Consider the following 26,700-nt stretch of genomic DNA (forward strand, 5'->3'; position numbering starts at 1 on the left):
ACAGAAAGACCCCTGCCGGGCCTGGGAGTCGAACCGGGGACCTTCTTGATGTGAGGCAACAGTGCTAACCACTAAGCCACCATGCTGCCCCCTGCCCACCTGTTTTGTTCCAACAAATTGATTTTATCCATTGATATACATCCATTCCTGCATTTCTGGCAAAAATAAGAACAAATTAGGGCTAACTACAAAAAATATATAAAATCCATCCATCCATCCATTTTCTATACCCGATCTATCCCGTGGGGGTCGGCTGGAGCCTTTCATATTAAATGTTTTATGGTATCTGTAAGAAATTCAATTTCTAAAGAACAAAGGCATTGAGAAACACCATAAATGAACAGCTGATAATCACTTTGAAAGAAATTAGGCAAACAGTACAACAGGAGTTGCACTCTTCACCTAAAACTTTATGGCCTTTTGTTTGTTATGAGATTTTTTTCACACACCATTGCAACTTTTTATAACTTGGTCATGAACGTTTTGATACCTCCTGTGCTTCTTTGGGCTGATGCTGAGCTCAAACACTTTCAAAACTTTCTCTTTTGAACTGATATTCGATTCATCTTTGACAGTTTATGATCTATTTGTAGTTGCCATTATCTGTGTTTATTATCCTCTCTGCAAACCTTTCCTTCTTTTTTTTAATTGTTCATTCCTACTGTTGCTTTTCCTTTCTTGTTTAATCTATTCATCATTCATGTAAAACAATTTTCACCATCTGAAACAACTCAAACGCTATGAAGTTCACAGCGGTTTGAGGGAATTATATATTGTGTATTTTTACACTTCTACACATCTGCAACATGAAACGGGTCTGTGTGACAGTCTGTTTTCCCACACGGTGGCAAAATATCAGCAGGAAAGAAAATATAGTGGCATAGTAAATAACCTTATGAACAAAGGCAACTCTGTGCAGATACACTCACTGGCCACTTTATTAGGTATACCTTGCTAGTACCGGGTTGGACCCGCTTTTGCCTTCCGAACTCCCTTAATCCTTGGTGGCATAGATTCAACAATGTACTCAATGAGACAACACCTCCCACCTCCTTCTCCACACTGTTACGGCCCTGAACAGCATCGTCAGCAGTAGATTTCTGCATCCACAGTGTAGAAAGGACATATAATAGATAATTGTATTTTATCTTTATGTTCACTTTGTATTTTTAATCATTTATTTAGCTTTTGGCTGTATATTTTTCTTGCCCTGGACATCTTACTTCTGCTCCGTACGGCTGCAGGTGCACTTCAGTTTCCCTGCTGTAGGATCAATTAAGTCTTATCTTCTTTTATTTATTTTTTTTCTAGTATGACAACACAATACCTTGCAATTTGTACAGCCTGGCTGGGGCATAAAAATTTGATGTGTACAAAAAATACACTTAATCTAACACTTAAGTGAATATCAAGCTGCTGAACATTCCTCTGTCTCTCACTGGTAGTAATTGTTTCCCAAACATGCTTTTTTCAGACCCTTTTAGTGACAAGGCTGGTCAGCTAACAAAGATGTGAAAGTCAGTGAGGAAAAAAAGTAATCCCACTGCTTCTATTGTAATGTAAATGAGGAAATGTAAGTTTCATAATTATACTCGGATTCTTTAGGGACTGATCAACGGAGAAAAATAGAAAGCCACTGGAAGCAAAACCACAGAATTCCCGACTGGATCAGTTCTTTTTTTTTAAAGATTTAATGTCACTAGTGGCCTTTATTGAAAGTAGAGAGACGTGAAATGGGTAGAAAGAGATGGGGAAAGACATGCAGTCAAGAGCGACAGGCTGAGACTTGAACGTGCGCTGCCTGCACGAGGGCGATAGCAGTGCCCGCCTTACCCACTGAGCTATCAGGGCCCACTGGATCAGTTCTTATCCAAAATACACAATAGTGAGGAGAAGATAGTTCTCCTACATTGCATTAATGTTACTTTTTTGAAAATGTTTTTATTGTCAATGACACACCTACAACCTGCTGCTGCCAGTCCCATCTGTTGTCAGTTTGATGTCCATGCTCAGCTCAGGTTTTATTACCCGGTGCACTGTTTCCATTTGCAGAAGTTTAAATATTGTTTAGTTGTTGTTTTTAGTTTTAGTTTTTGTTGTTGAAAATGCATTTTCATGCAAATTTGCATAGGGAGTTTTATTTTATATTTGAATGTTCATTTAAAAAGAAAATATATTAAGGTTTGTATGCAGTGGATTATTGTTTTCAGAAAAATATAATAGGCTAAAAAAGGGAATAAACAGGTCAGACATTTCATAAAATCGATGATTCTCTTGCTGATACGCGGTTGCTTATGGCTTTTTTCATGGTATTTGTTGGCATTTCGCAAAGTAACAAGGTAGCAGTTTGATGATTTACTCTCACCGGCCACTTTATTTGGTAGACCTAATACTGTGGAGAGTGTGTGCACATAAAGAGTGTAAAAGACATAATCTATCAAAATAACACAAATCAGCATTATATGTGTCTCAGATCAATAACAAATTTGCTTTCTCTTGAATAACCTCAGAAAATTGAACACACTTTCTCGTTAGCAGAACTTTTCATGCAGTTGTGATCCAGTAATACAATTCCCCCACTATACAGAAGGCACAGCAAGTGGCACTCTAGTCGCCTTATCTCACTCCATTAAGCTAAAGCCTGATGCACAGACGGAGGCTGAGTGTGTGCTGAGGGCCACTTGTCAAGAAAGAGGCAGCAGCGGGACGGCTGTGAAGAAAAAAGAAAGGCCAAAAAACAGCGAGGCGACAGTGGAGGGCTGAGGAGTAACATCAGAACTAGGAAAGAGAGAAGCAGGGAGGGTTACGAGAGGAGGGGGGCGCTGACCTGGAGAGTGGCGAGGAGCGGAGGCTAAGATGGCAGAGGGGCCTCCTTTAACACACAGTTCATGCAAGGAGGAGGGCTGCACTGGGGAGTGAGGAGGATTAGGTGGGTCCAGGCGGCAGAAACCAGGAATCCCAACAATCTCACACCCCACTCCCTGGCCCAGACTCAGCCTCGGCCACATGACACACTCCAACAGACCCACTCCTCTCTCTCTCCTGTACTAAGCAAAGCAACAATGAGCACCTGTTTTTTTTTTTCTTATCCGTCTGCCAAATATGTTTCGAGATAGGGTGACCCCTTGGCAGTGAATAGGACATTGTGTGAAGAGTAAAGGAAAAAAAAGTCACACTAAAAGTTTCTTTGGGCGGTTTCAAAAGCAAATATGAAGGTTTTGAGGCAGAAAAGGTAATTATTAATATGCTTGTTATTGTAGTCCTGTAAAAAAACAGTAAAAACTGAAGGTTAAAAAACCCAGGACATACAGTATATAATGGATTAATATTTTACCACATATTTTTCTCCACACTTGATTTTCTGCATCTCAATGAGATAATCCACTAGTTCCCAAACTCGTGGCGGCAACCCCCAACAGGGGTCCCGAGACAAATATTTGTGATCTAACCAAAGACCTTGCATGAAAGAATAAAGCTGTTATTTTGCACATGTTCCCTGTAATATTTTCTGCCTTTTTTGGTTTAATAGACATAGTAAGCTCATGTCCAAATCGACCAAGATTTGATATACTCATTGCTTCATTCAATCAAAAACCATAAAATAAAATGAACAACCCACACCTTTCAGTATACAAAAAAAGCACTGCTCGGGAGATATATTTTGATATAATTGTAAATGTCTACGACCACCAAAGCTCTTGCTGTTTCATAATCCCTATTTGTCAACAGCGATGTGCATCCTGCCACTCCCAGTATACTGTATGCCCCCTCCTCCTTCCTCTTTCAACCTTGTTGCATTCCACAGTGGGGAAAAAACAAGTGTCCAACCTGCGTTTGCCTCATTGTGTACTGTGACTGAGCAACGGGGAGTGTAAACAAGAACATTTTGAGCTAGACATGCTGCCACCAGGAGGCCAGAGTGTCTCTTTGTGTCTGTTGTGGTCACATCTGTGTGGTAATGATGATGACGATGATGTTGACAGCTGAGCTCGGGGCTGAGTGCCCCTCACTTCTCCGTCTCCAGGAACCTTACACCAGTGGACAGAGCGTGAGGATCGGACAGACAATCTCCCCGGCGCTGGGAAAGCGTTTCACACCGGTGGCTATGTCAACTAGCTCTTTTCAGGAGGAGACCAATGACAGACTGTGGTGTAGCACGGGTGTTTGGGCAGAATGGAGTAATTCATACGGGGAAGGAGGGAAGGAGAGGGCAGACTCGCTGGGTGAGGAGTAGAGAAAGGCAGGTGAGACAGGAGGGAGACAGAGCGGCGAGAAAAAAGGGAGAGGCAGGACAAGACGAGTGGAGGGGTGGAGGAACTGGAAAAGCTCTCACTGACAGCAATGGGGCCTCTTGACAATCCAGGAATATTGTCTGAAATCAATCTGTCATCGTGGAGCTGTTGAGCCTGTCATTACGATGTGGTACTCGCCCTTTCACAGTGACAATTTGTTCAGTGCTTTCCCGGCCGACCTTACTACCGGGCTTTGCAAAGGTCATGGCCCTCTATCCATCTCTGTCTGCTAGTTTCTCTGTCTCTTCCTTTGTTAAACAGCTGCCGACACAGTATTATACAGTTCTTTTATCAAGGTATCCACCACAGATGCACCTCTAGCTCTTCTGCCACATGGGGTCAGAGTCGAAAATAGGTGGAACAACTCAAAATCTAGGCTCTTCATGTTCTTGCCCTGACATGGCACAGAGCTCATGGTGGAGAAAGAACACACACCATGTAAAAGCTGCACCCTTAAACGGACAATCTGTCTTTCTTTGTTCATTGTTGTATGTTCTTCTTGATTTTGAGGACTTTTCTGGACACGTCCATGTTAGCATGAAAGATACAAAGATGGAGAAGATTGCACCACACCATCTCTGCTTGGTCAGCGTGAACAAGTAAAGATGAGCAACAAGGACTTAATAAAGCACCGCGCAGCAAATTTCATGGCAATTGAACCAAGACTTTTACTATGCCAACCTTGTGTGGTCATGCTAAAGTCAGAAGTTTCATCTCCTGAAATCAATCAGGGGGCAAAATTACATGGCACTCCAACCAAAAAGCTGTTTACATATTTCAGTCTGGAGAAACTGAACAACTGTAATTCCTGAAATGATGCCAGCCGTGTGCCTAAAATAAACACAAACAACAGTAAATAGAGCTGGCAGTTAATCATGACACAAAAATAACTGCATGAATGAAGAAGTACACCCATCTGCCAAGCCTTACGTCTAAGTACAGCTAGGTTGGGGCCTCCTCCATGGTCCCACCTCACATCCTGGTGCATGAGGAAATCAAATCATTTTCACTGCACAGTGCAGAATTCCCATCAGGGATAGCAGTAGCTCTGCTATAAAATATGACAGATTACACTCTTTGCTCCCGAAATGAATTTTCCTCCCGACCCAGTCTTCATGTCAAAGCGGGGACATATTTTTCCATTCATTACAGAAGAAATGGCCCCTTTAAATAAAAAAAATTGGAGCCTCTCCGCCTGCCTCCAACACTGAGAGAGACCACAGCTGTTGGAAGCGAGTGCAGGCAAATTCCACCATGACTGCCTGAATGTGTGCACAAGAAACTCTCGCTTTGACACATTGTGACAAGAAGTCACCCACGCCGGACTCGTTATCATCTCAATCAACAGGCACCGTTCACAAAGACGCCCCAAGGTCGCTCAAAAGATTCTTTAATGGAAAATAAAATGGAATAGAAAAAAGCCACAAAGCTACGTGGGGGGGTCTGGTCGCTGGGGAAGGATGGAAACTGGAAGGAGAAGTCTGGGGGTGTTGAAGGTAGTGGAAGCTTCATTCAGAGCTTGTTATCCCAGCCGCCCTCTGGCTCAGTTTTCTCCGAGCGCCCGCCAGAACATCGTTGTTGCCACCACCATAACTTTCAATCAACCTTTTAACTGCAGAATGGGAGGGTGAGGTTGGGGTGTTTTTGCGTCTGTGTGTGAGCCTGTGTGTTTGAGAGGTTTCTGTGAGGGGTGAAGAGGAGGTAACAAAAGAACAAAACAGAGAAAACTTTCATAATCCTCTGAAAGAGAGGCGCCAATGTCTGGTAACACTCAATGTCTCTTGGAATTGTAAACAAAAGGAAAACAATGAGAGGCTTGATGGCAAATAGACAAACAAAGAGAAGCCTCATCCTTAACTGATGTGCAGCAGGTACATCCCGGCTGCCTGATTTGGTATTTTGATAAGTCAGCATGAGACTTCAACAGCAGGATTTTAGCAGGCTGTGGCAAGTACAGCACACAGAGAGATAGGGAAGATAATATTTCTGTTTAAATCAGCCTTTTATCCACCAACAACACAATGACAACTGTTAAACTTGTCCAAACTTGATCAGTCCAAGCAATAACGAGGGTCAAAATTGCATAATTAGAGCATGGATATTAATAGAGTTTGATCTGTTCATAAGTCTGTATCAACCCCAATATAAAAGACTCAAAAGTAGTTTTATTTGTGGGGACTTATTCATATAAATGTGTTATTCCATCGATCCATTTAACATAACTCCATCATCTTGTTCAGGTCCACAACTAGTGCAAAGGCTGATCATCACACAAGAGGTGAAGGACACCCTGGACTGACCCACGCAGATAAAAGAAATCATGGACACTGAGACTTTTGTACATTTTAGATCATATTTGTTGGCTGTAGGTGGAGTACCCAGAATGAAAACTCATACAGCAAAGCAGACAACAAGCAAAGTCCACAAAGACGGGCTCTGGCTGAGATTCAAACCGGGAACTTCTTGCTGTGAGGCAACATGCCAACTTCCAAACTGTTTTATTGCATGTAAAATGAAATGCAATTTATAACGTGGATCCCAAAGCTCTTCCTGCTGTCGAGCTGAATTGTGTGATCTGTATGGGTGCGGAGAGACATAAGACGCACCTCTGAACCTCTGATGGACAGTCTCAACTGAGTGTAATCTGCATTTACTGCAACAGTTCAAGCATAACGTCATAACATTCTCTCTATCATCAAAACGGAAGCATTGGGGAAAAACACATACCTGAAGACTGATGCCCTATCTTCTTGGCTTCCTGTCTGTGTAGTCCATTAACCCTTTTCATTGCTTACTCGCTGTGGATTTAGCTAAATTGGCACTCAAGTCAGGACCAAACAACAGAGAAATGTCTCTTTTTTCAGATTTTTTTTTGTGCAATCTCAAATCTCTGTTTTGACCATAAATCTTTTCTGTTGGCTTGCACAGTAAAGACACAAAACTAAAAGGGCTGCAGAGGAACAACCAGGAGAAGCATGAAAAGTGAAAGAAAAAGCTTCAATTTCTCCATACCATGTGTTTGTAGGAAGAGTCATGATCAGAATCATAGATTTAGAAGATAAAAAAAAAACTGTACGGCAAGAAAAAGAACAGGTTTTCCTCCTGAGGAATGAAAGGGGAGAGCAATTGAAATCCCATCATTTCACTCACTACAGTGACTGATTGAACAGCTGTGGTGCACAAAAAGGCAAAGAAGGGAGGGGATGATGGGCTTGGGGGGTGGGGGGTATCAAGGAATTGGCTTCTCACCAGAAAAGGGAAGACTGGAGAAAAGAAAGAGGTTTTAGAAGAAGGAGTTACGCAAGACAAACATATCCCACTGTGGGGCTGACATGTTATTGTAAGGTCACTTGTAAGGTTCCAGCAAAACAGACCCTCAACACCCCCCCATGCCCCCCACAGCATCTACCCACTAGGGATGGGCGGTATGGACTAAAAAATGTATCACGATCATTTCTGGCATTTATCCCGATAACGATAAAAATGACGGTTAAAAAAATACCAATTCAACTCCACCTTTGTAACTATAAATCTATCACCACATTCAGTCTTTGGAGCCAAATCACTGCTCTAAAAGATACTAAATGCTTCTAAACGTCATCAATGGGAATTTATCTTTATTTATCTATTTCTTTTTCTTTCTTTCTTTCTTTCTTTCTTTCTTTCTTTCTTTCTTTCTTTCTTTCTTTCTTTCTTTCTTTCTTTCTTTCTTTCTTTCTTTCTTTCTTTCTTTCTTTCTTTCTTTCTTTCTTTCAGGCTCATTTCCTTCCTTCCTTCCTTCTTTTTTCCCTTCCTTCCTTCTTTCCTCCTGCTCTCTCCTTCCTTCTTCCCTTCCTCTTTTCTCCCTTCCTTCTCCCCTTTCCTTCCTTCCTTCTTTTTTCCCTTCCTTCCTTCTTTCTTCCTGCTCTCTCCTTCCTTCTTCCCTTCCCCTTTTCTCCCTTCCTTCTCCCCTTTCCTTCCTTCCTTCCTTCCTTCCTTCCTTCCTTCCTTCCTTCCTTCCTTCTTTTTTCCCTTCCTTCCTTCTTTCCTCCTGCTCTGTCTGTCCTTCCTTCCTTCCTTCCTTCCTTCCTTCCTTCCTTCCTTCCTTCCTTCCTTCCTTCCTCCCTTCCTTCTTTTTTCCCTTCCTTCCTTCTTTCCTCCTGCTCTGTCTGTCCTTCCTTCCTTCCTTCCTTCCTTCCTTCCTTCCTTCCTTCCTTCCTTCCTTCCTTCCTTCCTTCCTTCCTTCCTTCCTTCCTTCCTTCCTTCCTTCCTTCCTTGTTTTTTCCCTTCCTTCCTTCTTTCCTCCTGCTCTGTCTGTCCTTCCTTCCTTCCTTCCTTCCTTCCTTCCTTCCTTCCTTCCTTCCTTCCTTCCTTCCTTCCTTCCTTCCTTCCTTCCTTCCTTCCTTCCTTCCTTCCTTCCTTCCTTCCTTCCTTCCTTCCTTCCTTCCTTCCCGTACGTTGTGCGTGGATTTAACACAGAATCATAAATCAGCTTTACACAAAAACATCATCAACGGGAATTTATCGTTTTTATTGCGAGATGACAAATTCTTACCGTGGGGAATTTTTTTGACGGTTTATCGTGAACGGTAAAATATCACCCATTCCTACTACCCACAGACTGGTGTCCAAAATACGCGCTCTCTTTGACCAAGGGTGTAACACAGCAAGGTCCGGTATCATCACATACTATTTAAAAGCAAGCAGCTGTCAATTAACAATAACAACAAAAAGACTGCTATTCATACGTCTGGTAAAAAGTCAAGACGAGGGAAAGGCATAACAGCGATTATCATTTCAATAGTGACAGCCCCAATGCTGGTGTGACCATGGCTTTCGTGAAGGTTAAAAAGGAGCAAAAGGAATTCTATTTAACTGAACCCAAATCCATTTAGCCAACAGGAAGAGTGTGTGTGGTCTGAAAACACACCCAGAGCCAACTGCCCAAACAAACTAATGAGCATTACACATACACATAGAGGGAGTTTGCTTAAAAAAATTATAAGGAGAAGAAAACATTCTGCTTGTGTGCATCTGAGCATTAGCATACAGCTGAAAGTGACGAATACTGAAGGCCGACTGGTTGAAAATCCACATGAATGTTAATTGAAGTGGTCATTGCAGTCGGTCAATGAGGGGAGTGCTCCTCTCAGGGATTATATGACCCTGTTAAAGTAAACACCAACTGACCTCCATTATGACTACTTATCACAGCTACAGCCCTTTCCTTTCTTTCCCCATGGAGAGGTAAAGTCTGACACATTCCTCTCTCCAAATGTTTCCTCCTGGACTGACTGGGTCAGCAGGGTGTGCTGATGGATGGGGAACACGGACCGTTAAAGAAGTGGTAACATTATTTCTATGACAGAAACAGAGGGATTGCAGAGGGAGGAATATTATTTCCACCTGGTTTGGAAGAGAGGGAGGTGGAGCAGGAATAGCTGTTGAGTTTTTTCCAAATTGCCCCTGCTCTCTTTTGGATGTCTCATAATCAGGACTTTTCTCAGGGTAATTTCAGCCCCCTTAATAAAAACGCACATATATTCAGATGCACGAAGGCAGCGCTCGCTCACTCTCGTAACTCCTTCTCACGCACTTCTCAAACAACCTCACCTCGGTAAAGTGAGTCCCCCATGTCTGCCGTGAGCTCTAATAGATGGCAAATAAGTCCAGTCTACAAGGCCGGGGAGCGGTTTAAAATTAATTACTGCTACCCTGTCCAACCTGGGGGACTGCTGCACATAATAATCCAGCCATTGTTCTCCACAAATGGGCCCAGACTCTGTAAATATGGAGCGATGAAGAGCTGAGAAAAGGCTGGGTCGGGAGTAAAGGTCAACTTGAGCCTTGTTTTTAACGATGGCACATTAATTTAACTCATTTCCTTTGACTCTACTCTGGTAATAAATGGGAGGAAATGCGGAGACAAGCGGGAGAAAAAGACTAAAGTGCGGGAAAGGGCCGCAACAGACAGTGTTGGATGCACGATCAGAAGGGATGCGCAGAACAGGCACGCTCATTAGAAAATCATTTGTCTCTGTGGGGTGAAAAATGTGTGATTTGCTTCAACATCTAAAAGCAATTAGGTGCAAGCAAAACGAAGGTGAGTATCAGCACAATTCTTTTCCCTTTTCTCTCACCCCCCACGTCTCTACGAGCCTCCAAAATACTTTCACCTTCTTACTATTTGGGAGTTATTTAAAAAAAAAAAAAGATGTTTTTTGGCCATTTTGTTACCAACCAATTAGCCTCATTACAATTAAAGGAAATGGAAAACTGTGAAGGAGCCAAAGAGCCTAGTGATTTTAAAAGTCTGTGGCACACAGTTTATCTTTTAGTACCCTCTTGTTACAAATCCATGATCTAACTCTGCTATAAAATGTATATTTTCCACGGAGGCGTATTTGCGTGTTTTGAAGTTGACCACAGTCGAAGTAACGCTCATGCACATGCGCACAAAGAGAGCTTGGAGCTTCGCCTGTTTGTAATTAAAACGCTTTGAAACTGTACTGTACAATGTGGGTTCAGTGTAAGCTTCTCGTAGGGAATAATGGAGGCACCTGGTGACTCCGTGCATCCAGACTTCTGCGTCTGTTCTCGCGTTAGTGCAGCCTAGTGGTGCCCGAAGCTGTCACCACATTAGAGGCTCTGCTGGGACCCGTCACTGAGCACCTCCTCCCGCTGCTGGGGGTGGGGTGGAAGAAGGAGCAAAGATGGTGGAAGTGCTGAGGCCCTGGGAGGCCCAGGCCAATGGAAGGATCGTAGCAATTGTGCGTGGGTGTGTTCCAGTTTTGGGGGTCTCTGTGGCACGAGAGCAGGGGTTTCTGTGTCAGATGTCAACCGATGACTGACAGCAACAGGCTTCAAATGGTGGGGGTCGGGGGCTGTCCTTTAAAATTTCCTTCACATTGGTAAAAGATGTCATCATATACTGTTAAATTTAACAGGCATGATTTTATAGCTTCACTGGCCTTTGCTTAACTATAAAAGCACAAGTTTTGAGTCAGAAAGCCCTAACTGTATTTTACAGCATGCTAGAGTCAAACTGTTGCATTTGGACTGTAACTCAGAACGTGATGTATCACTGCTTCTACTGGGACAACTGCAAGATATTTACTCTTCAGCGATTGTCGAGCATCACTTACAATCATCTCACTGAGTATCTGCCAGCTACATATCTGTAATGTCTGCATCTGTCCAAGCATCTGCAACCACTTTCAGAGAAAGTATGAAAAACAGGCTCCAATAAATTCTTCCCTTTTGTCCAACATTATATCATTTTAGACCCACTGGACCTCCGCTTTTCACCATCCAAATGGCTTCTGGATTTCCACTTCGCAGACATATGTTAATCTGTAAACCTCTTTAAAAATTGCCAGTTTAATCTGATTTAGCCTTGCTGTCTCGTTTACTTTTGGTTTAGTTGTGGTGGAAAGGCAAGGCTGCCCGCCACTTCGTGAATGAGGCATTGTCTGCAGACCCACAGATCTAATCTCCCCCCTCTAAACTGCTGCCAACCATCGCCTGCCACATCTACCTTGAGCCACGATAGCCCCATGCAGGTATTGCACCCATCAGACACCTCTTAAATTCACTTCACAAGTTGAGCAGGAGAATTACCAGAAGGCTACACATCCTGCCAGAGTGCTTTCTTCTGAGGAAACGTGTCTGGCTTTCAGATAGTATCAATTTTGGTCTGTTTTGTTGACTTCTGCCAATGGATTGCATCAAGCTGGGTTCAGGAGTCAATGACGGGAGGATGAAATAAAAGAAAATGCCTTTATGAGTTGTTGACAAGCTCACAGTCAGTTGTCTTTATAAAGCAAAGCTTTAGCGCTGGCTCAGTAAACCGTGCAATGAATTCTGGTTGGATGGAGGTCTGCCGCTTCACACAGTGTTTTGGTCATGAACACACACACACAGTCTGATGTGAGACAGTCCCTCAGCCAGCCACGGGAGAGCTGGACTCTGACTCGTGTTCTTTCACCCTGGGAAGCTGATGGAGGATGTTTGTTTGGTTTAGCTGCAGTGAATGTGCACACTCACACACATACACACAAGCATGACTAAAAAGTTACACAAACGGGGTAGGGGTTGGCTTGCCCTCTCTCGTTCCCCTGTCCGTGTTGATTTTGGGCTGCACTCAGACATTTCTCTCTTTTCTTCTAGTTTTAACTTTTCCGTCTCTTACTTACTGAGGATTTCAAAGCCTGGGGCTAAGAATATGATGTTACCTTATAGGTTTAAGACATGCAGAAAAAAAAACACACAACCCAACACACATTTATGAGGGAAAATCTCACCTCTTACGCAGTCAGTCAGTAAAACAGCCTCAAAGATGAACAACACCGTCTTCAGGATGTCCATTCTGAGCAGACACAAATTCATATTCCCCAAACCTGAAAGACATGTGGATACGTTGGAGATTGACACACCAATTCACAGAAAGTTACATTAGATGAGCAGAAATAATGCAATATCTAAACCCATTTGTAAATTAGAATCCCTTAAGTGGTATTTTTTGCTCATAGGCTATATGACTTTACAGGACTCTCTGAAAATGTAATGAATCAAAACAATTTTCTTCAGGTTGTAGTTTATTCTGTACATGAGAGAGTGTTTCTTTCGGTTATTTTATTTTGTTGACCTCAGTATTTCTTAGATTTTTTTTTTTTTAATAAGAACTAGAAATTGCAGCCTTACAAATAATTAACTTTAAATAAAGAAAGTAAGTTAGCAACATCACAGTAACAGTTTGATGTCTATCCAGGACTATAGGCTGAGGTTTTATGTACGTTTTATACATTTTTCTGTTGTTGTTTAAGTGAAGGAGACTTGAATTATGTAATGACACAGGTATGCATTTGGGTTATACATTAAAACTGGGAAAAAAAAGTATTTACTAGCAGAATGCACAGAAAAGCCAACTATTTTGCTAGATATCCCGCAGCTACACTTACAGTTAAGTGTCACCGCTGCTGCTCAGCTGTATTTTTTGACTAAACTTTGAACATGAACATTGTAAATAGGATGACAGCATACCTCGATATGAAGTGAATTAAATCAGCCTCGTTTATGCCTTTTGACAGAAGTGTTTTTCGCTAAAGTCCGTGTTGCGTCCATGAATTAAGGGTGACAGCGGTCGACTTTGTACCGAGCTTTAACACACCAGCACATGACTGACTCTGACAGAAAACATCCGCTTCAACGCTGCAGGATAACCGCATGCTTCCATCATTTACAATAAGAGTCACGGTGTGCCTATGGTTTGAATAAATAAATAAATAAAAGCCCAGGACGGTCCGGTCCGTTATGTCCTCTTCGTGGACCAAGTGACTTTTCCAGCGCTTATCCAGCGGAGACGGCGGAGGCTCGTTGTCCGTCCCAGCGCTGCCGCTGCGGGCCAATCAGAGGCTGCGGAGGCCGCCGGGGCTTTAACCCTTTATGTCAAACACAACTGTTCATCACAGCGCGGCGCTCAGCGCCTCACACTCACGTACCAGCAAACACCGAGCAGTCGCTGCGGATATTTAGAGGGGGAAAATGTAGAAGGAAAAAAAAAAAAAAAAGGCTAATAATTTAAACTGGCAGGTGCTGCCACCTGCTGGTTGCTTAGATGAATCCCACCAAGAGTTTGACTAAATACATTTATATATATATATATATATATATATATATATATATATATATATATATATATATATATATATATATATATATATATATATACATTTCTATTGTTTTGTTTTTTTTTACCTGCAACTGTTAGGCTATGTTATGTTTATGTAATAATTGCACGGGGGTCATGTTCTGGCTCTCTGGAAAGCACCTGGAGACAACTTCTGTTGTAATAGATGCTACATAAATAAAATTGAATTGTGTATATATATATATATATATATATATATATATATATATATAAATAAACATACATATCTTTCTCTCTCTCTCTCTCTCTCTCGTTCTCTCTCTCTCTCGTTCTCTCTCTCTCTCTCTCTCTCTCATTATATATATATATATATATATATATATATATATATATATATATATATATATATATATATATATATATATATATATATATATATATATATACACAATATACATTTTTATTATTTTGTTTTTTTTTTTACCTGCAACTGTTATGTTATGTTTATGTAATAATTGCACGGGGGTTATGTTCTGGCTCTCTGGAAAGCAGCTGGAGACAACTTCTGTTGTAATAGACGCTATATAAATAAAATTGAATTGAATTATATATATATATATATATATATATATATATATATATATATATATATACACACACACACACACAATATATATATACACATACACACATACATATACATATGTGTGTGTGTGTGTGTTCATTGTTTATTGAAACGTTTCAGTTTTTTTGAGAGAAAATCCTGCGAAGCTGAACAGGATTATAGAATGAATGTGATATACGTTATCAAGATCACCAGACTCCTTTAGTGGATTCAGAACCGCGGAAGGAATACTAATAACAACAAATAACCAGTTTAATCAAATTCAGAGCGACAGAGTGTGTGATAACCGGATTTTTAAAAACTTCTTTTAAACTCGAGTATTCCTCTAGCTTCAAGTCAAAATTAATATACCTAATAGGTGGAATGCCACATATTTTCAGAAAGCTCCAAGTGCCACCATTAAGCATTACATAACTTAAAAGGGGATGGAGCCGTTCTGTAATTGTTTGGAAGTTTGGATGTTTGCTTTAACTCCACAAAGCTCAGAAATTCAGTTCCCTGTGGTATAGTTGTAACTTACCTCAAAAAACCACACACACTGCCTGTTGAAATACCAGGGCAGGCCGGGATATAATTAAAAAGGTCTCTGGTTCTAAATACGCATCTCTGCAGAATAACCAGACAAATAAATAAACAAATCTAACTTCCTTCAAACTCCCACTCTATGTATATAAAGATAGGACCATGCCAAAGAGCTACTGTAAGGTCATAATGTGTACCCATTGTTGTTGATTAATTACATTTAACATCACAGCTGCAGGGAATGTACACGGGTCAACTGTAGTATTTTGTAGTTATGAATGGGGGCTCTGTAGATTGAGCTTCAGTGGATGCTGAATCTGATCAGTGTTTTGGGAGCCAGGAGTCTTGGTTGACACCTTTAGCTCTTCGTTAAGCTTTTCAATTAGTTGGTTTTTTCCAGTATGGCAAGGGGTATCATCTGAAACTATGTTTAGGTCAAGGTTACATATTTAAAATCACTCCACACCTAAGCCAGAGCGCAATGTTTACCAGCAGAACACTAACAATATCCACTTCAGCTGTCTGACTCATGTAAATCAGTTTGATGTGACAAATGAGGATCCAGGAGCAAGACATTAAAGTTTAAGAATAAGTGCACAGTTCATATTTTTAAACAGGAAAAAATCATTTATTTCAATATACATTGCATTAAAAACTATAACATTATTTGCTGAATATCTTACATAGCTCTTGTCAATGAAATAAGTTGAGTTTTACAAAATAAGACCAAGCTCTGAGGAAATAATAATAATAATAATAATAATAATAATAATAATAAAACAACAACAACCAGTTATCTCATCACTTCATTACTGCATAATTCCTTGTGCCCCCCCCCCCCCCCAAAAAAAACCTTTATTTTTAACACATAAAAGCAATTACAGCTTCATATTATTTTGTTCTTTATAAAAGAAAAGAAGCATAACTTTTTGTAGTAAGTTTGTATGTTTTATTTTATTCTGTTTGAGAAAATGAAGACTGATCCAACAGCAGGAAGTGATTCTGAATATATAAAGCCTGAGAAACGGTTTCAAGTCAGAGCAGAATGGACAGAAAGCAGTTGATGATCTTTGTTACTCAAAGGCTTGCACCAGCCACCGGCATTCAGATGTACAGAGCAACATCTTTCTAAGTATGGAAGATAGTTTGCGTGCCATCACTGGAATGGTAGCAGAAAGGAAGTCAGGAGCAAGTGATGCCAGTGTGGCAACAAAGAATCCAATCTAGTCCAACGGTAACGCCAGAACCAGTCATGGAAAGAGTTTAGTGTAAACATACTTCGAGAAGACTTCAAAAAAATGACCTTTAACTGCAATCTTACAAGCGAAGATTAGTCAGTTATATGTGCAGGGCCAGTGCAATTAATAGTGATAATATTGTGCATCAACATTTTTAATGAAGAGAAAAATCATTGGACAGTAGTGTTTCTGTGACCAATCAGAGGCCAACTTTCCACAGGGTCGGGGGGGTTCTGAAAGACCTGACAGTGATGCAGGGGTACTTTTTAACGGCTGCACTGGTGTCCCCGTAACAAATTCAATAAGCTATGGTGCAAACAGCAAAACTACAGAGCACAGCCCAGGTTGGAATCTGGACTCAAAGTAAACTGCACATTCATTGCCATAAAAAGCATGAAGGAATCTCATATAAAAGTCTGTTAATTTGTTTTGCTTTAGTGGGATTATTGGCCTGCTGAAGATTGCTTTCAAGTTCTGGGATATATATATATATATACACATACATACATATATATATATATATATATATATACACATATACATATATATATATATATATATATATATATATATAAAATCTTACTTGAAGACAGTCATAACCAGAATTACTGTTATTTACATGGTGGTTGGGACTTACATTCTTTAGAGTGATCTGAGCCATGTGGCAACTTGAGCGCAAATGTGTGAATCTCACTGAAGCATTAAAAAAAATAAAATAAAATGCCACAATTCTTCTCATTTACACCTAAATCAAAATTATTCAAGAAACAAGGTGGCTCCTAGTGATTTTGTGTTGCAAACTGCTACAGACAACTGCAGCACGACACTGGTACAAAATCCATTGCTGCATACTCATTCCCTTCACTCCCTTGAATCTGAACATTCAGAAAGTCTTTCGCAGTTGCGTTGGATGGGTACAGAAAAACACTTGGATTTCCACTGACGCATCAGCAACTCTAAGAGAGAGATCGAATCATCACACGGTGGTTTGTTGTCAGGATCATTAAGGTTTACTGGAGCAGCATTACGTTTGCTTTGTAAACAGCAGCGGATGTGTCAGTTGCATATGTTCTTGAGCTGACAGTGTGCTTTTTATGATGGGGTCAGATGCCCGCCTTGTCACTGTAGAAAGGCGTGACGTGAAACATGTAGCAGTGGGTGCAAACTCTGACAGGCTTAACCTGGCCGTATCGAGGCAACGGGGCGGAATGAGAAGAGCAGCGAGAGCAGAAGATCTGAAATGACAAAGTATGTCATGAATTAGTTGCAAGTCCCCTGACGATGCTGCACTCATTTCATACAGTTCGCCTCAAACTCAGAATTCTGATGGGTTGTAGATTTCCAAAGGGGGGAGGAGTCATACCTTTCCACAGCTCCTACAGTGATGCTTCCTGCGGATGACGGTGAAAGGAGCCTTGCAGGCAATGCAGGAGTTACAGGCTTCATCTGGAACCCAGTCTGGAGGGTCTTAAGAGAAACAATAATAATAATTAAAAAAAAACAGTAAACACACACTATCTGAACATTTGCACACAGAATGGAAAAAAGATTTTTTTGTATTTTTTGTGAAGTTACTGACCTTCGAAACGCCCCTCCCGGGCTTTGGCGGCCAATTCCGAAGAGGAAATCGTCTCCTGACACAAAGCACAGTCCTCCAGCACTGCACTGCGCAGAACAGGACCTGCTGGGCACCATAGATTCAGAAGCTTAACCCAATGTATTTTGTGAATAGATATTAACGTTTGTTAAAAGCAGACCTGAAAAAATAAAGGGAACTGGAGGTAAGGTCTGGAATGCCTGAGGCAGGTGAGACACATTTATTGGTCATGACGTAAGTGATGCAAAGACACATTTTTAATAGCAGTTAAAAGGGGGGGTATAAACTGTTTTATTTGATGAAAACACCTCTAATGCACCGACTTGACTTTTAAATACATGTAAAAATAACATCTTTATCAGACCAAATATTGAGCAACAAGGCCAATTAGGTTTTTTTTAGCAGTGTCAGGTTCATAAAAAAGCTCTCAATTTACTTTCCATATTAAAAAAAACATGCATCTTGACTGAAAGAATAGAATGCAATCTACACCATGTTGCTCACCTTTCTTTTGCTTATCGTTGTCTCCTTGATCAGACTTAGTGGCCATGACTTCAAATAAAGTCTTGAGGATGCTGCGAAGGTCGCTAGCATAGTTGGTCTGCAGCTGATCAGCAACACCTGTGTAAACAGATACATGATGGATATCAGCCCCAGAGACGAAGAGGCTTGTGAGGAAAAGTACAGAGAGAATAAGGCAAGTCTATTTTTAAACCTCAATTCAATTCAAAGTGATTCAAAGTGCTTCACAGAGACATTGAAACATCACATAGTAGAAAATAAAAAGCACGATTTAAAATTGAAAAGAAAAAAAAAACAATAGATAAAAACAGTAGCTAAAATATGATCACGTTTTGAAACTCAAGCTTAACAGTAACAGTGCAGATTTGGAGCTTCATTCAAATGCAGCTGAGCACAGGTGCGTCTTCAACCTGGATTTAAATAGAATTAGTGTTTCAGCTGATCTGAGGCTTTCTGGGATTTTGTTCCAGACATGTGGAGCATAGAAGCTGAATTTCAGCTTCTCCATGTCTGATTCTGACTCCGGAAGCTGATTAAAAAACAAGAGCCCAGATGACCTGAGGGGTCTGGAAGGTTCATACTGGGTCAGGAGGTCACTGATGTATTTTGGTCTTAGACCATTCAAACATTTATTGACCAGCATCAGAACTTTAAAGTCTGTCCTCTGACTGACAGGCAGCCAGTGTAAAGACATCAGAGCTGAACTGATGTGGTCCACTTTTTTGGTCTTAGTGAGGACTGGAGCAGCAGAGTTCTGAATGAGCTGCAGTTATCTGATTTCTTTTTGGGTAGATCTGTAAGCTGCTGTTACAATAATCAAGCGTAGACTAGTTTTTCCAGGTCCTGCTGAGACATCAGATCTTTATTGCCTCAAGAATAAAAGCTTTTACCTGATATGCAGACAAAGAGGCGGTGAATGAGGTCGCTGCTGCTGTGAAAACGTGATCGGATCTTGTTCCTTGTTGCCACCTTGACTTCGTGCAAGGCCACCTGGATCTCCTGGTGATACAGGTCCTCTGATGTCCCTGAGCTGGGAGTCAAACTACTGACAGGGCTGGGAGGAGGGAGTGATGAGAAACAGGAAACAATCATTTCCCGTCCTTACCAAATGTACAAGTACCATGCATATTCAGTTTATCAATACCAGATTTTAATCTTTCTTGCATAAAAGAATACACCATTCTCTTTCTATAAATACCTCAAACTGTCTCTGTATAACAAAAATGAATATTTTATGAATACAAATGTCCAGAAACCTAAAGTGAACTTTAAATAATTCACTCAATGCAATATTCAAATTTCATTCTATACAGTTTAAGAAAGATGATCAATTCTGTCATTTGTTACTCAAAGATTGCTTGAAGGGTCAGTCGCATCTGTTTTAGTGTGAACAAGAAGCTCAGACATGTCCTCTGAGACTGTAAAATGTATAAAAATGAAAAATTATCTCTTTCTAGTCATTCAAGGAATTATTGCTTCCAGCGTGAATAGAAAGATATAAATGTAGAGTCATGGGCAAAAGCTAGTATCTTTGTTACACCTTGTTTTTTGTGCAAGATAAATGAAATAATCTGATCAGATTGAGTCTAATATTAAAAATACAAGCCCAGAAAATGACTCTGCTAATATTTATTTCACATACTTTAAGCTGAAGAAGAAAAACATGTGGAATCCTAACTATCCTCATTATTCAATACTTTATGGATCAAACTTTAGCAGCTCTAACTTGAAATAGTCAGTTCCTGTACGATTTTATCATCATATGGATTTACAACATCCATTTACAACACAAGACTGCTTCAATTCATTGAGGTTTTTGGGCATTCGCTTATCCACAGCTTTCTACAGGTTCTTCCAATGCATTTAAACCGAGTCACAGTCTGGACTTTAACAAGGCCATTTCAGAACCTTGATTGTGTGATTTTCCAATCTTTCTGATGTAGATTTGCTTGTGTGTTGTGGCTCACTGTCCTGTTACAATTTCAACCAACCTTTAGCTATCCAACAGATTAACTCACATTTGCCTCTAGAATACTCTGCTATACAGAGATTTCCAGGACCCATGGTGTCAAAGCAAGCCCAAATTACTCCCCCTCTATACGGTGTTCAAAGGTGGGTATGAGGTGTTCCAGATAAAATTCTTTGTTTGGTTTTCACCAAACCTGGTGCTTGGCATCAAGGCTAAAATAATACACTGTGCTCCCATATGTCCACAGGACATTAGTTCACTAGTGCTGTCTTCTTCTAATTGTGCTGTCATGAAATAAACATGCAACATGCTCTTGTTTTTATATTTGTCTGAGCATTGCACCTTCTCTGACATTGGGATTAATTTGCAAAGACATCCACCTGAAATGATTGAACTCCAAATTATTTGGATGTGATTTCAAAGATTGATTGATGTGCCGTAACCATTACTTCTCTAAGACCATTGCTTATGTATTTCCCTAATGAAATCCCATTACCACAAGCTGAACAATCCAGACAAGCAAACAGCCAAAACATCTGTTTTATAGAGGTCTGCAGACCAGCTAACGATCAAATCATCAAATGTCAATGATTAGCAGCAGTTGGCCGTAAATCCTACGTAAGGGGGGTACTTAATACCGCATACATTTTTCCCTGCATGGCTTCATTTTTGTTAGATAAATATTGCAGTAAAAAAGTTGCACGTTATTTCATTTGCCTAACACAAAGATCCACAGCAATCAGATCATCTTATGTTTAAACGGAACAATGATAGGATGTAAAAGAAGGGCTATGAAGCTTTGCCAGCTGTACAGATGCATACGCAGATGAAGGGGTGGTTACCTGGGAGTATATGCACTGCTTGACAGGCTACATGTGGTGACCGACACACTGTCAGAGTCACTATCTGACACAGAGCTGAGAGGTGAGTTCTGAAAACTAAAAAACAAACGAACAAACAAAAAAAATAAAGTGAAATAAATAGATAAATAAATATGGGCTCACTTAATGTAATGGTAAAATAAAACATATGGTTATAAATGATTTGAACGTGTTAAAAACTAAAATCATGATTAACAGAAGCAGCTGAATAATACTGTATGAAGAAATTAAGAAAATAAATGGAGAAACAAACAAATAAATGAAATCTGGTACAGTATTTACTGTATGTTTATGCAACTCTTCGAAAGGTGATCCTAGATTATCAAGCATAAACCAATAAGTATGTAGGATGACTCATCAAACCTGGAGCCATTCCTGCCATCCTCTTTGGTGTCTTGTTTAATATCTTTATCCATCTCCTTATCCTTATGTTGGCTTCCGCTGGCAGGCGGCTTCTTTTCAGTCCTCAGTTGGTGGTTGCACAGGGAGACTCCATTGGCTCTGTTGGAGCAACACTCCTCAGAGTGATGCCCCTGCCCCGGAGCCACCACAAAGCACTTCTCACAGACCTGGGTATTTGAATCCTCTGCAGAGCTACCAGAAGGAGGGGGAGTAAACTGCGGATTCTCAACCTTACTAAGAATTTCATGACCAGTCCGAGGAATCTGAGAAGCAGCAGACTGAATTACAGTGTTCGGGGCGTGGGTTTTACAATGTTTGTCCAATTCCAGATGGGGCCCTAATGGAAGTCCAGTGGTCTCTGTCATGATGGCATCTTCATGGCCATCCTCACAGGTCCCACAGCAAACACAGGAGTTGAGCAGACAGTGAGTCGCCACCAGGGGGCCACATGGCTCAATTTCAGAGGGGGTGGACCTTGGCAGCAGCAGCTTGTCCACAGCCAGCTCTGTCAAGCTGGGGGAGTGAGGGTTGAAAATGACTGTAGCAGACAGCTTCATCCCTCCCATGCGGTGAGCAATGACTTCAGCTGTTTCAGAGGCTGTTCCTTCTAAACCCATCTCCCAGCCGTTGCTGTAAGGCAGAGAGTCGGAACCAGGGGCAGAGGTGCACGGGGAGTCCTTTGGCATGGGACAGTGTGTGTTCAGGCTTCGTGGCTGTGGGCAAGGCTGCTCTGATGTAGTCTCAGAGTACCAACCGTTCCTAACAGAGTCTGGCCTTGGCCCGGGTTTGTGCTGCACAGAAGGAACAGTTTCTTTGGAAGAGTTAATAAAACTACAGGCCTCTCTTGAGATGTTGGTGATGCCGTCTCCTGCTGCATCCAAATCATCCATGAAGAAGACCCTGTCCTCCTCTTCGACATAGATGCCTACTCTTCCTCGGGTCCCCAAAATCCTGCGTGGAGAAGCTTCGGTGCTAGAAGTTCTGCTGCAGCCCCCAAGTTTGTCTCTGCTGGGGTGATGGGCTGGCGACTGGCCCTGGCTGGGAGGCGACAGCAGAGTGGACATTTCATCTCCCACGCGATACACCATCATATTCAGTTGCTCGAGCTCTTCCTCATCATACTGCATGGAGCACGCCAGCTCTGCCTCCTCTGCCTCCTCACAGAGAAGGCCCTGCCCCTGTTCTTCCTCCCCACTTTGGGTTTCCACCTCCTCCCAGCCTTTTTCTATTTCTGCCAACTCCTCCTTCTTACTGGGACAGACGAACACAGGCAGTTGGTCCTCGTCTTCACCCACACCCGCTTCTTTTGAAGCATCATTATTGGGGCTGCAAGATGAGTGGTTCTCTTGGACTGGTGCTGGTACGCCATTTGTGGCCAGCGCCGGGCCTGGTGACAACTCTCCATCCTGAGAAATACACAGGTTCTTCTCCAGCGTAATCAGCTCCTCGTCTGTGAGAGTTTGTAAGAGGTCTCTGCAAAAAAGCAAGTAGTTGAAGTGAAGCCAAAGGTAATTGTTTTTTCTAATGTTCTAACATTCATGGCATTTACCTTATTTTCTTCAATAAAGTGCGAAAAGGCCTGAAGAGCTCAGACATGTCCTCTGATTTTCGGTCAAGGTTAAGAGGTCCCTCTGAATACACAACCAGCCCACTAAAAAAAAACAAAAAACAACCCACATGTTTACAATTCTGTAAGATGTAGAAAGGAGTAAAGAACAAAGTGGATGGCTGAAGGACAAGCAACACGCACCACACAATAGCTAATCTGGGAATTGTAAACATCAATGCAGGTTCGTAGTCATCAATCATGTCTTGTGTGAGGTAACCCAGCTTCAGGGCTCTGAAACAACACAGAGAGGAGTATATAACTTAGAAAAATGACCATATCCTTTTATAGAATTTTCCACAAAGTCAGCAGCTTTAAAGGATGTATATCACAGTAAATGTACCTCTCCACAGTCTCACAGAAGAGTACAATCACCTCCTGTTGTATATCGTAATCTTTGGGAGACTTTACAGGCACCATTGCTGACACATAGCTGGTAAAGAAAAAATGTGAACATTTTTGAGATTCACAGCTTTACAAATGTTTTTTTTTCTTAAAGGTATTGTGACATGAAAAACACATTTTTCTTGATTTTTTGTGTTTTGGGGCAATGATTGAGAGGAAAGGGGGAAAAGAACGCGTTTTTCACGGCGCAAAAAAACACCGTCATAAAAAGCCAGGAATGGAATGGAGTACTAGAGTGAAGTTTTTTCTTGTTACACCCTTTTAGACACATTTGAGGGATGTTGGCCAAGACTTTTAATAGTGTTAAAAGCATGTTAAAAATGATGTCACAATACCTTTAAGCAAACTCGAACAAAAAGCCTTGAAAGCATGATAAATGTGGTAAAATGACCAAAAACAAAACAAAAACGGTCCTTAATTTACCTGAGCTCAAACTCTGCGAAAAGGCTGTCAAAATGTCGCAAAGCATCCTTCATGCGATCTGTGTACAAGTTAAGGTCTCTCAGCGCCTGGTCTCTGGTGATGTTGCGTACCTCCTCCAGGCTGCGGGTGAGGTCTTTAGCCAGCGGTCTCATAGCTATACTCTCGATCTCTCTGTTCATGATGATGGAACCTGCAGCCAGACACTGAACAGAAACAAGTACATCAGAAACACTTGATGATCATTCAACACTGTACATGTAAAACTAAAATATAGTATTTTAAGCATGAGTTTAAGGAAGGCTTTTTTCTTGGAAAACAAACACTGGAGGGACTACACTACCTCAGCTCCGAACCACAGCTGCCCCGCCAAGTTGTCATGGCGAATTTCCTCAGGGAACTTGACACAAAAGTCCCTGTTGGCCCGGTCATTGGGGATACATTCATCCATTATCTGACTGATAATGTTTAACACGTTGTCCTGCAGATGAACACAAGAATGACATGAATGAAAGTTTAACAAAAGAGTTAAAGTGATAATCATGAAATAGTTGGTTTGTTTCAGTAACACTGGACTGTAAACCGCACCAAAACATCTGTTACACTTTTAAGACAGCTGTTACTCTGCAGTGTTTGACGACAGATAAAGGGGAGGAAACAAAACTATTTGACAAATATGATCATTATGGTTGTCAGAGCTACATCCCTCCTTCATAAATGGGAAAAATACAATGTCACAGAGACAAGATGAGAAAATCAAGTCCTTATGTGAAGAGGTGGGCACAAGCCAGTACTCGAGGGCAAGTCTACTGCACGTTTTAGACATTTCTGTGCTTAAACACAACCCTGATAGACATGGCTGTGTCACCAACAGAGTTGTGTAGACCTTGATTACATGTTAAAGGGAAAGTTCGTTTTTTTACAACCTGGACCTTATTTCTGGCATTTTTTATAGTTGTATACTAACCCAGAGGTGTTTGGTGTCATTTGGAGTCCTTCGGAAGATATTAGGAGTTTTTTGCGAGCCGCTTCTCCATATAACGGTAGTGAACGGGGCACAGCGGGACACAGACGATGCAGCGTCTAAATAACACATGATTGCCGTGAAACTCTTCATTTCTTTTATGAATCACTAGATCTGCTTCCAGGACCTGTTGTAACATTGTGGCGCTGTCTGTGTAATAAATAAAATAAATACATCCGTTTGTAAACAAGACCTCTGAACTCATGACGTCATCTCTGTGCGCGCGTCCCAGACACAGCTCCGTGTACAGCTGGAGTTCGCTACTGTTAGTTTACTGATAGTTATTTGAAACATGTCTGAATATTTGTCAAATTCTGAGGTTGTGGACGACGACTTTGAATATGATGGACGTCCTTACCGTTTTGAGCCAGAGTATACAGCTGAAGAGCTCACTGAACGGAGGACAGAGTGCGCGCACAGAGATGACGTCATGAGTTCAGAGGTCTTGTTTACAAACGGATTTATTTATTTTATTTATTACACAGACAGCGCCACAATGTTACAACAGGTCCTGGAAGCAGATCTAGTGATTCATAAAAGAAATGAAGAGTTTCGCGGCAATCATGTGTTATTTAGACGCTGCATCGTCTGTGTCCGGCGGTGCCCTCATGCGCTACCGTTATATGGAGAAGAGGCTCGCAAAAAACTCCTAATATCTTCCGAAGGACTCCAAATGACACCAAACACCTCTGGGTGAGTATACAACCATAAGAAATGCCAGAAATAAGGTCCAGGTTGTAAAAAAAACGAACTTTCCCTTTAATGGCGACCAATGATTAGAATCAGGTGTGTTGAAGCAGGGAAACATCAAAAAGATGCAGTAGACTGGCCCCTTGAGTACCGGCTTGTGTGCACCTCTGCTTATGTGCCAGTGGTACTGTAGCCATAACAATAACTTACAACAAGTCTTTCACTCGATGACAGCTGTACTGGGCACCATTATCTTGTCAGGCACAGCACTGTGCTTTGGTCCGCTCGCCCCAAGGATAAAGATTATAAAGCTTTGGAAGCAGAGCATTAACCACCAATTCCTTTATGGCTGTGTATACTTTTGAGTACCACCCTATTGTTTATGAGCATCTCCTAGCACAGGACATGGGTATCCTCTAGGGATGGGCGGTATGGACTAAAAAAATGTATCACGATTATTTCTGGCATTTATCCCGATAACGATAAAAATGACGATAAAAAAAATACCAATTCAACTCCACCTTCTTTCTTTCTTTCTTTCTTTCTTTCTTTCTTTCTTTCTTTCTTTCTTTCTTTCTTTCTTTCTTTCTTTCTTTCTTTCTTTCTTTCTTTCTTTCTTTCTTTCTTTCTTTCTTTCTTTCTTTCTTTCTTCCCTTCCTTCCTCCTTTCCTCCTGCTCTTTCCTTCCTTCTTCCCTTCCTCTTTTCTCCCTTCCTTCCTCCCTTCCTCTTTTCTCCCTTCCTTCCTCCTTTCCTTGTTTTCTCCCTTCCTTCTCCCCTTTCCTTCCTTCCTTCCTTCTTTTTTCCCCTTCCTTCCTTCTGCTCTCTCCTTCCTTCTTCCCTTCCTTCCTCCTTTCCTTGTTTTCTCCCTTCCTTCCTTC

General features: G+C 41.3%; 2 protein-coding genes across 4 annotated transcripts in view; both read right to left on the reverse strand.

Annotated features, from left to right (window-relative positions):
- Nucleotides 1-13,699, reverse strand: part of LOC133462881 (fibroblast growth factor receptor-like 1) — a 35,616-nt gene extending 21,917 nt beyond the window's left edge. The window contains exons 1-2 of the mRNA XM_061744363.1: nucleotides 13,314-13,699; nucleotides 12,575-12,670 (exon numbers count right to left, since the gene is read on the reverse strand). Coding sequence (XP_061600347.1) covers nucleotides 12,575-12,659 — 85 coding nt within the window. The 5' untranslated portion in view covers nucleotides 12,660-12,670; nucleotides 13,314-13,699. The remainder of the gene's footprint in view (nucleotides 1-12,574; nucleotides 12,671-13,313) is intronic.
- A 2,046-nt stretch (nucleotides 13,700-15,745) lies between these two features.
- Nucleotides 15,746-26,700, reverse strand: part of zfyve28 (zinc finger, FYVE domain containing 28) — a 31,894-nt gene continuing 20,939 nt past the window's right edge. The window contains exons 3-14 of one of the 3 annotated variants that reach the window (XM_061743650.1): nucleotides 24,451-24,588; nucleotides 24,111-24,313; nucleotides 23,626-23,715; nucleotides 23,427-23,516; nucleotides 23,226-23,327; nucleotides 21,638-23,149; nucleotides 21,236-21,331; nucleotides 19,315-19,478; nucleotides 18,407-18,523; nucleotides 17,885-17,986; nucleotides 17,669-17,772; nucleotides 15,747-17,540 (exon numbers count right to left, since the gene is read on the reverse strand). In XM_061743650.1, coding sequence (XP_061599634.1) covers nucleotides 17,409-17,540; nucleotides 17,669-17,772; nucleotides 17,885-17,986; nucleotides 18,407-18,523; nucleotides 19,315-19,478; nucleotides 21,236-21,331; nucleotides 21,638-23,149; nucleotides 23,226-23,327; nucleotides 23,427-23,516; nucleotides 23,626-23,715; nucleotides 24,111-24,313; nucleotides 24,451-24,588 — 2,850 coding nt within the window. In that variant the 3' untranslated portion in view covers nucleotides 15,747-17,408. Of the gene's footprint in view, nucleotides 17,541-17,668; nucleotides 17,773-17,884; nucleotides 17,990-18,406; nucleotides 18,524-19,314; nucleotides 19,479-21,235; nucleotides 21,332-21,637; nucleotides 23,150-23,225; nucleotides 23,328-23,426; nucleotides 23,517-23,625; nucleotides 23,716-24,110; nucleotides 24,314-24,450; nucleotides 24,589-26,700 lie in introns of all 3 variants that reach the window. The other 2 variants (XM_061743648.1, XM_061743651.1) reach the window with 2 other exon arrangements.

This window comes from Cololabis saira, chromosome 16 (genome assembly GCF_033807715.1).
Source record: "Cololabis saira isolate AMF1-May2022 chromosome 16, fColSai1.1, whole genome shotgun sequence".
NCBI classification, from domain to species: domain Eukaryota; kingdom Metazoa; phylum Chordata; class Actinopteri; order Beloniformes; family Belonidae; genus Cololabis; species Cololabis saira.